General features: G+C 35.0%; 4 protein-coding genes across 4 annotated transcripts; 1 reads left to right on the top strand and 3 right to left on the bottom strand.

The window, feature by feature from the left end:
- Window positions 1-277: 277 nt before the first annotated feature.
- On the bottom strand, window positions 278-3,802 carry LOC109606883 (cell division cycle protein 27 homolog). The gene is made up of 4 exons (XM_020023417.2): window positions 3,597-3,802; window positions 3,465-3,540; window positions 2,723-3,405; window positions 278-2,665 (listed from the first exon to the last, which is right to left on the bottom strand). The coding sequence occupies exons 1-4, from the start codon at window positions 3,618-3,620 to the stop codon at window positions 989-991; spliced, it is 2,460 nt and encodes an 819-aa protein (XP_019878976.1). The 5' UTR covers window positions 3,621-3,802; the 3' UTR covers window positions 278-988.
- Window positions 3,803-4,011: 209 nt separating this feature from the next.
- On the top strand, window positions 4,012-5,579 carry LOC109606894 (zinc finger CCCH domain-containing protein 15 homolog). Its single transcript, XM_020023424.2, has 4 exons — window positions 4,012-4,087; window positions 4,141-4,227; window positions 4,330-4,528; window positions 4,582-5,579. The coding sequence occupies exons 2-4, from the start codon at window positions 4,156-4,158 to the stop codon at window positions 5,493-5,495; spliced, it is 1,185 nt and encodes a 394-aa protein (XP_019878983.1). The 5' UTR covers window positions 4,012-4,087; window positions 4,141-4,155; the 3' UTR covers window positions 5,496-5,579.
- LOC109606534 (uncharacterized) lies at window positions 5,575-6,494 on the bottom strand. Its single transcript, XM_020023077.2, has 2 exons — window positions 5,975-6,494; window positions 5,575-5,916 (listed from the first exon to the last, which is right to left on the bottom strand). The coding sequence occupies exons 1-2, from the start codon at window positions 6,387-6,389 to the stop codon at window positions 5,693-5,695; spliced, it is 639 nt and encodes a 212-aa protein (XP_019878636.1). The 5' UTR covers window positions 6,390-6,494; the 3' UTR covers window positions 5,575-5,692.
- Window positions 6,495-6,994: 500 nt separating this feature from the next.
- On the bottom strand, window positions 6,995-8,906 carry LOC109606298 (diphosphoinositol polyphosphate phosphohydrolase 2). The gene is made up of 3 exons (XM_020022867.2): window positions 8,399-8,906; window positions 8,011-8,166; window positions 6,995-7,504 (listed from the first exon to the last, which is right to left on the bottom strand). The coding sequence occupies exons 1-3, from the start codon at window positions 8,495-8,497 to the stop codon at window positions 7,310-7,312; spliced, it is 450 nt and encodes a 149-aa protein (XP_019878426.2). The 5' UTR covers window positions 8,498-8,906; the 3' UTR covers window positions 6,995-7,309.
- Window positions 8,907-9,174: the final 268 nt, after the last annotated feature.

The raw sequence follows: 9,174 nt of genomic DNA, 5'->3' as shown, positions 1-9,174 counted from the left end.
TTGTGATGGTGACAATAAATGTATTCATTATAATTTGACATTTAAGCAGAAACAATTTAAAATTTTTGTATTTAGAGAACTGAAAAAGTATAGTATTATATACTACTACTACTACTTGATAAGAAAATGTTAAAAATTTGTTTTAACAACAAATTCCATTCATAAAAGGTAGGAAGAACAATCTCATTTCAAATCAAATCAAACTCCTATGGTTAAAATTATAAATTTTTTAATTTTAAAATGTTGAAAATGGGTCTTATTAAATAAATCAATCACATCCTATACCATAAATATTTTATTTACACAAAAATCAAACACAAAACATAACTGAATAATTATTAAATAATATGTATATAAAATAGCCCTAAAATCGGGATACGCATATTTTCCTTCAATCCTCGCATAGGGCCAACTCCATACAAAAAAATATATTTTCTAATTAAAACACATGATAACCAGTCTGTATAGGAAATTAAAATCAGGACTACATCTTAAATAAATTTACATAATAACAAAAATAAATACATAAAAAATCACTTTAAATATACGTGCCAGTTACTGACATCTATAGATCTTAAACTTACGAACACATTTACTAGATTTCATAATATACTTTAAGTGCAACTTAATAGTTACGATCAGTAATTAGATAAGCAGAAACGGCGACTTGAAATTACAGTTTAAAACACTGTTATTGTCATTTAAAAAACTCCCTGATAAAAAGAACAGCTAATCTCTAAACACAACGTAAACAAACGTTCAAAATTAATGACAATCTTTGAAACTGTTGCGCGCATGTAACTTACATTAAAACACATTTATTTTAGAATATAATATTAAATACTGTACTTTTTTATTTATAATATAATTCCAATAGTCTACATGCTACTAAAATTATTATGGATCAATAAAATCGACATTCATAATTCTAACTTATTTCTGCTTATTTAAATTTCAAAGATTGTACTGTTACTTAAAAATTTATTATCTAAAAGACACTATCGTCGCTATCTCCTGGTACGTCGAAGTTCGACGGGCGAATAACTTGTATAGAATTGAGGCTCTCATTGTTAAAATCATCAGTGGGCGTCGGCGATTCGGGCGAATCTGCTTCGGTGGCACTCCTCCCGATCGACGGATCGAACGCCTCCTTAATCTGACTGCTTGCCCCCTTCGGATCCAAGTCCGTCGCCCAACTGAAATGCATCAGGGCCAGGTCCGTGTTGCCCAGCTTCTTGTGGACCTTCCCTATGAGATAATAAACTAGCGATTCTTTTGGTATTAGCTGTTTCAGTTCTTCCAGCTCCTGGAGCGCCTCAGAGTGTCTACCGAGCGAGTGATAGATGGACGCTCTGTGGAACTTACATAGCGGCGACGTCGGATGATTGGCCAGGGCCAAATTGAACGTACTTAAAGCTTTCTCAGTCTCCTTCATCGCATGCTGCACGACGCCGATGTGGCAAAGTATGACGGGACTGCGCGAGTTGATTTTGAAGGCACGCGAAAAATTCATCTCGGCCAAATGGAACCGTTCCTGTTTTGAATAGATGGTTCCGATGCCGAACCACGCGTTGTAATGTCTCGGATCCAATCTTACCGCGTTCCTGAAACAACTCATCGCCTTGTCGAGCTCCTCTGTGGTGATGTACTCGTGACCTAACAGAGTGTAAGCATACGGGAAGTTCGGATCTACCTGAACGGCACGCTGAAAGAACTTGATGGCAGTGTCGTGTTCCTTGTGGAGCGAGAAGCAGTTGCCGCTGACGCACCATGTTACTGGATTGTTCTTGTCTATGGTTAACAATTCTTGAGCTAAAGCTGAGAGAGCTACCTCCTTTTGCAGGTGCCACAAACATGTCGAGTATACGTCCATACAGTCGAGTCGGTACGGTTCACGACTATGTACCGCACTGAAATACTTAACGGCCACCTCGTACTTGGTTTGTTCGAAATAGGCGAGTCCCAACAGACAAAGTACCCAGGAAGTGTTATGCTGGTTCTGTGGTAAGCTGTTTAATGTTTCTATAGCCTCCTCGCAATCGAAGTTGGATAAGTGAACGTAGGCTTTTCCTATCAGTCTTAACAGGCACATCAACCCTTCAGCGCTTTGCTTTTGTATGATCATAGCTTGTTGGATGCAGTTTTCCGTACTGTTATTTATTGCACTCTTCTCCGTTTTGGTTTCAGCCGACGTGATGGTCTCGCTTTTCTCCTTCTCGATCTTGTTCCTTGTATTCAGTTCAGTGTATGAGGGATTCTTGTTCAAATTACATTTGGTTATCCTCTGTTTTGTTTTACGGGTTGGTGACTTAGGTGTCGCGAACTTGTTCCTGTTCGGAGACTTGTTGTTCTCTTTTACTGAATAATTGTTGCTGAACAATCTTGAACTCCGCCGCACGTGTTGTCCGGGTTGAACCGCTAACGAAATTGTGGGAGTTTTGTTCACGTTCGTGGACTGGTGACTGAACACGGCCGGCTTCTGGAACAGCGAATCCTTGCGCCCTATTAAATTATCGACTTGTGCCCTCATTCGTTTCGCCAGCGACGACGTGTGATGGTTGTTTGATTCAGTTAGTGTCTGGAGAGAGATCAAATTTGGAGAGTTCGATTCTTCAGCTGATGTGTCGCAGTTTTCAAAGAGTTGTCCGAAACTCGGTTGCGGACTCTGAAAATCAATTGTCATTTAAATATGTAATGTTTAATTATTAGTATGCATCCTTACCAAATAGAGTTCCTTTCTAACTCTAATGGACTTGTATCTGCTTATTGGCATAGGTGCAACGCCAGATAAAGTTAGGGGATTGGCCAAAGGACTCTCTTCTGGAGTGCACATTTTAGAATTGGTGTTTGTATTCATGTTAAGATTGAAGTTGGTGAGTATCTGCTGGGGAGTTGTGAAGTAAACGTCGGAAATCTCCTGACTTGGTGTTGTATTTGCTATTATCACACTTTCTATATTATTTATATTGCTACCATGGCACATTGACATATTGTCCAGTTCTTTGATCTGAAATGTGGCCTCTGGATTTGGTTTATGACCTATATTACACAGTTGTTCAAAGCATGACCACAGGAAGGGGTTAATTTTAAGTGCCTTTTTCCAAGCTTCAATTGCTCTTCCTTTTCTTTCAGTTTTTGAGGCAATTTTTCCCAACAATAGATACACAAAGCAGGCCTGTTCACCAAATTCAATAGCCACATCATCTAAACAGCCAGAAGCATTGTTTTCGAGTAGCGCATTTTCAGCTTCTGAATATTTTTCCAGTTCATAGGCACAGGAGCTGAATAGGAACCGGCACTGTGATGAATTTCCTCTTCTGTCTTTTAGTGTGTGGTATGCATGGTCTTTTTGACCATTTCTGTAGTATGATGTGGCTAACAAGAACAAACTCTCGTCTGTTTTAACTAAAAATTATTAAATTATAGAGAGTAATATTTTAATGGAAGCATTATGTATGTATTACCTTCAGCATAAAGCCTTTCAGAGAGAAATATAGCATCTGAATAGTCATAGTGGTTCAGACAATGCCAAATGGCAGCCTAAAATTATTGAAATACTTAATAATCACGAATTTAATGAGTCAATTATAAATTACCTGAACTGGCTCTTGAACAATCATCCTGTTTGTATTTATTAAAACTTTAATCACAACCCCAACATAACTGTTCTGCGATGCACCTTTACAATGTTCACACTCGAAAAACGTTTGGATTTGGAGTTTGGTTGTTTATTCTCGATTAATTCCAATTTAATGATGCATAAGATTACGGATTAAGTTTGACATATGACTGAGGAATGTCAACGGCCATTTTATAATTCATTGTTTTTGTACATATACCAACCAATGTTTGAACAAAAGAAATGAACGCAAATACACAGCGCATCGATTTTAAAGTTTTTTTATTATTTTTTACCTGTCCTTATTATATATTATTGATGTTTGATTGGATGTTGAAATGATTTACGTTAAAAATTAAATAATTTTAAAATAATTTCATTTTAGAAATTGGCCAACCTGCTTTGGGCATACGGTATTTGACAAATGTCAAATTGTATGCTTTCCATGTGGAATATCTGTTACCGATTGTAATAAGATCCGGTTTTATTAAACTCTATTTATTTATTTCTTGTGGTTTCAGTATATATTTTAAAGAATGCCACCCAAAGCAAAACCTGGTGCTCCTAGCAAAAAGACAGAGCAGAAAAAGAAAGAAAAAGTTATTGAGGTAACTTCAAATAATATTTGTTCCATATAATTTCAAAATATTTCACACGTAGTAAAAGTCCAATATACAGCACATGTGACAACTGGGCAACCTATTTTTCAGGATAAAACATTCGGATTAAAAAACAAAAAAGGTGCAAAACAGCAAAAGTTCATCCAACAAGTGGAGAAGCAGGTTAAGTCCGGCGGCCACCATCCTCTCTCTGAAAACCAAAAGAAACTTGAAAAGGAAAAGAAATTGAAGGAACAAAAGGAGCTTGCATCACTCTTCAAGCCTGTTCAGGGCCAAAAAGTTGACAAAGGTAACAATTAAACACCCACAAAACAACACACATTAACTATTCATAATTTTCAGGTGCAGATCCAAAATCAATTGTTTGCGCCTTCTTCAAGAATGGCCAGTGCACCAAAGGAGATAAGTGCAAGTTCTCTCATGATTTGACCATAGAGCGCAAGGCTGAAAAACGTTCCCTGTATGTTGACATGAGGGATGATGATGAAGAAACTATGGAGAACTGGGATGAAGAGAAACTGAAAGAAGTTATTGAAAAGAAACATGGTGCTAAAGGAGGTAAAATGCCCACAACTGATATTATTTGCAAACATTTCTTGGATGCTGTTGAGAAATCCAAGTATGGTTGGTTTTGGCAGTGTCCTGCTGGTGAAAGCTGCATCTACAGACATGCATTGCCACCTGGTTTTGTTCTGAAAAAGGATAAAAAGAAGATGGAAGAACAAAAGGAAAAGGTCACTCTGGAGGATTTGATTGAGAAAGAGAGAGCTGCACTTGGTCCAAAGCAAACAAAAGTTACATTGGAAACATTCATTGCCTGGAAAAAACGGAAAATCCAAGAGAAGAAAGATGCTCTCAAGAAGGAGGAAGATAAGAAGAGGAGTGATTTCAAGGCTGGCAGACAAGTTGGATTGTCTGGAAGGGAAATGTTTAGCTTTAACCCAAGCATGGCAACTGAATATGATATTGAAGATGGTGATGAAGCTATTGATTCATCCAAATACACTAATGAAGATGAAAATGAACAGAATATTGTTTACAAGGAGATTAATCTTGATATACTTGGAAATGAAGCTTCTGAAGTGGATGGAAGTGGAACTGTTGCAAGTGATGACAGGTTTAAGAATGAACCAACAAGTTCATCAACTGCAAATGGAGAAGAGACTTCTGCAGTACCAATAAATGAGAACCTGTTCTTAGATGAAGATCTAGATGCTTTGGATGATGAATTGCAAGATTTGGAGATAGAGGAGTGAATTAATTAAAAGTAAATTTGTATGGCTCAGATCATGTTAATACAACAGTTGGTTATGTATGTGTAAATAAATTATTGAATACAGTTTTATTGCTTTTATTACCAACAGAAGAATATAAAAATATAAAATAAATAAGAAATTCTCAATAATAATAATAATAAAAGAATATCTAGGTTTCAAATCTATTCAAATAAATATTACAACAGATCATTCCATAATAACTCAAATTCCTCACTGAATCTTTTAATGATGTCTGGATTATTGGTATACATTAAACTTTCAAAATTATTACAGAATGCTGTGTGTGTAAAATTTAATGACCCAAAAACCAATTTGGCCAGTTTAGGATTTTTCTCATCTATTAAACAAAATTTATGATGCATCAGTTCATCTACACAGCCTGGTGTCTTACAAGCAATACCTAAAACCCAATTTGAAGATTAAAGAATTAAAAATATTTAAACTGAATACTTTCTTACCATTTTGAATCCATGTATCTAATTTGGAAGACTTGTGGACTCTCAAACCTTCATCAGTTATAATTCTAATTTTGATACCTCTTCGATGTGCTTCTATTAGAGCCTCAGTTATTTCTTCAGATGTAAACATGTAGACACAACATGATATACAAATTGTTGCAGAAGATATAAATTTAATCATTCGTCTCAATTGTGTTGTACCACAACTATCACCACACTCAGTGTTTTTAATTATATGTCCCCTACATTTAAATTGTTTCATGGAAATAAATACCAATTCATGGTAGTAATTATTGTGCTCAGTCTTTAATTTATTGCGTTTTTTTTCGATTTGCCTCTTCAATATTTCTTGAATAATTATAGGTGAAACTGTGAAAGATACGAAAATGAATAGTTTTGTGTAACTATTCAGCATCTTGTAAGTTATTTATAAACCAAAAACAAACTGTAAGACAACATTTTTCAAATTAATTTTGGTTAAATTTCTTCTTCTTTCACAAAGAAATGTGACAAATCGACAGAGCGCTATTTAACATTTGATATATTTGCGAAAACAGTTCGCATATCTGGGTATAATCTGTGAATTTCTGTGGTTCTCGTACCTGCCAGTAGGGTGCGCTACATGCGTTACTTGTAAAATATCTAAAATTCATTTCCTATTGTTGGTTTCCTAAAAACGAATCTCAATGGTAGGATAACATAATAGCGAGGAGATATCGAGTATTGCTCCTAATAACTTAAGGAGGGACAATATCTTCTCTACATTCTGCTAACCTGGTTTGAAAATTTAAAATATTCATTCAATTTTGCTATTCTTTAAAAATTACTTCGGACTATATTAAGATAATTTTTAAGCAGGTGAAAGTGAATTTGCAAATCAGACCTTATAATAAATGTTTCTAATAATGATAAATGATATTTATATACATTGACGTAGTGTTATCGTTAATTTTAATTTCTGATTAAGTTTAGTGAATCACGACTTGGTTTCACTTAAAAGGAGTCAATAAAATTTATGTGTAAAAATTAATTAACAGTTTTATTTTTCAACTTAATATAGTGATAACAAAAATAGCAAATTAATATTTTTGAAACATTAATCTTATAATTACATATAAATTAATACGAATGGGATGCAGGAATCGAGATTTACAAAAACGGAGAGCATATTATTGCGAAATGATAAACTACAAATTGAACTGGTTAAAACAACTCACAGTATCGTCGATTACAAAAAAAAAAAAACAAAATTTAAAAATAGAATTAAACTGATGAAACCTTAAAGCGTGTTCGACAGTAACAGTATTTTTATAATGATAATTATAAGAAATAGAGTCATGTAAGTTTGGAGCGACGCAATTGCTGCAAGTAGTTCCGTTGCACCGGTTTGTGTAAAGCGAGCTGTTCCAGGGCGTCCTCGATGGTGAACCACTGTCTCTTCCTTCCTATTGTTTTCGAATCTTCCCATTCGTCCAGCTCCTCTGTTACCGTCATCACGTACACTTCAGTTCTGTCTTTGTGTTCCAAATTCTATTAACAAAATAACGTTTTACAAACGCCTTCTTATAAGATTCTATACTAATTGAATGATTAAATCTTATTTCAAACACAATAAATTGTATGATCATACAAGAAAATTAAGCAAAAACTGATGCAGTCTATTTATCTGAAAAATAAACATTGTATTTAACCTAAAATAGGTTTTTCAATAGGATTGAAGTTTGAACTAAATAAGTGATTTTCATGGAAAAAATTATGTCAATGAAATGATATCTAAGATTTACATATGACTCATCAAAAATGGAAATCATGTATAAATTTAATTACACAAGAGGCCAGATAAGATAAATTATAGAAATATACAAAATTGAGAGTTACTTTGGTCATATTCAATTAAAAAATATGACACCCACAAATGGAGTTGAGAATGACTTCAATTTATAAATTTAACCTATGAACTTAAAACTAAACCCAAACGTTGTTGGTTCTTAAAATCAAACTGGCCATTCGAAATAAAATTAAAAAAGTTATATTACTTCGAAGACTCCCAAGCTACGGCCCAGCTTGCCAATGACCCCAGCCTCCTCCAGAACCTCCCTGGTGGCGGTGACACTGGGCTCCTCCTCCGGTTCGACGCCTCCACCCGGCACGATCCATTTTTCCGGTTTCCTGGACGATGTTACCAGCAGCACCTATATGCAACACGTGAATTATTATTTCGTTTGACCTTGATCTGTTTGCTGTTAAAATGCGAAAATTTATACTTGGAGTCGGGTGGGAACGGTGGAGGCGGTTAAAAAACGCGAGAATGGAGAAAACAGGCACGAGTGTTTAGACACGAGGGCATTGACCGATTCCCGTCGTGTGTTAGAACCGTGAAAACGTTCACCAATGGGTTGATAAGATGTAAATGTGTCTTATTACCTCGGTTTCGGCGTCTGATCGGACACATATGCATGCAGCACGTCGCCGAAATCCTTCTTCGTCGTAGATACGGATGGAATTTGGTTTCTCTTTTACCATTGTTAATTGAAATAATTAAACCGAACTTAATATAATATAATACAAATACGAATAAAACAAATCAGAATGACAAAACACTTTACTGAACAGCCATAGCCGCTAAAAATTAAATTATCACACTTTTTTCCGACACCACAATTTATCCATTTTTCATTAACCGGAGCCGAACATTCAAACACAAAACCTACGAAACACTCTTAGTTTACAAAAAATGTCGTGGGTTTATCTAATGGCTAGCTGCTAATTACGAGATTACTGCCCATGATTGAGATAGGTCTTTATCATCGGTTGCGGTTGATTCAGAAATTTCGCCTTCCAAATAATTTTCACAGCTGTCAGCTGTAACCGAGCGACAACTTCTCACCGTTGCCACATCGTTACGTTCATTTTTTTATAGCCTTTTTTACCGCTAAATTACAAAAACTTCACTGTTCACACCACTTAAATCATTATTTTGGATTCCACAATTCTACAGCATGTTTCAATAACTATGTCGGCTAAATAATTTGTCAAAGTGCTGAAACTAAATTATATAACGACTTAAAACTGTACAATAATAAAAAAATAACAAAATGCTATTCGAAGAAAATTTATTTGTAAGATTTCAATGTTTATTTTTATATTACTGTTAATTATAGTCAAAATTTTTTATAAAATAATTTAAAATCTCGAAAAAC

Source organism: Aethina tumida, chromosome 2, assembly GCF_024364675.1.
Source record: "Aethina tumida isolate Nest 87 chromosome 2, icAetTumi1.1, whole genome shotgun sequence".
Classification (NCBI taxonomy): Eukaryota; Metazoa; Arthropoda; class Insecta; order Coleoptera; family Nitidulidae; genus Aethina; species Aethina tumida.
Note: the sequence above shows the minus strand (reverse complement) of the source record. Positions and strands in the feature narration are given on the sequence as shown.

Excerpts from the sequence above, each read along its gene's own strand:
- LOC109606883 (XM_020023417.2), bottom strand. The coding sequence starts at position 3,620 with ATGATTGTTCAAGAGCCAGTTCAG. Across the intron at positions 3,541-3,596 it reads TTGTTCAAGAGCCAGTTCAG|GCTGCCATTTGGCATTGTCT; the intron begins GTAATTTATAAT and ends CAATAATTTTAG. Across the intron at positions 2,666-2,722 it reads TTAGAAAGGAACTCTATTTG|AGTCCGCAACCGAGTTTCGG; the intron begins GTAAGGATGCAT and ends ATTGATTTTCAG.
- LOC109606894 (XM_020023424.2), top strand. The coding sequence starts at position 4,156 with ATGCCACCCAAAGCAAAACCTGGTGCTCCTAGCAAAAAGACAGAGCAG. Across the intron at positions 4,228-4,329 it reads AGAAAGAAAAAGTTATTGAG|GATAAAACATTCGGATTAAA; the intron begins GTAACTTCAAAT and ends CCTATTTTTCAG. Across the intron at positions 4,529-4,581 it reads GGGCCAAAAAGTTGACAAAG|GTGCAGATCCAAAATCAATT; the intron begins GTAACAATTAAA and ends CATAATTTTCAG.
- LOC109606534 (XM_020023077.2), bottom strand. The coding sequence starts at position 6,389 with ATGCTGAATAGTTACACAAAACTATTCATTTTCGTATCTTTCACAGTT. Across the intron at positions 5,917-5,974 it reads AGATACATGGATTCAAAATG|GTATTGCTTGTAAGACACCA; the intron begins GTAAGAAAGTAT and ends ATTGGGTTTTAG.
- LOC109606298 (XM_020022867.2), bottom strand. The coding sequence starts at position 8,497 with ATGGTAAAAGAGAAACCAAATTCCATCCGTATCTACGACGAAGAAGGA. Across the intron at positions 8,167-8,398 it reads GATCAGACGCCGAAACCGAG|GTGCTGCTGGTAACATCGTC; the intron begins GTAATAAGACAC and ends TGTTGCATATAG. Across the intron at positions 7,505-8,010 it reads GTAGCTTGGGAGTCTTCGAA|AATTTGGAACACAAAGACAG; the intron begins GTAATATAACTT and ends TTTTGTTAATAG.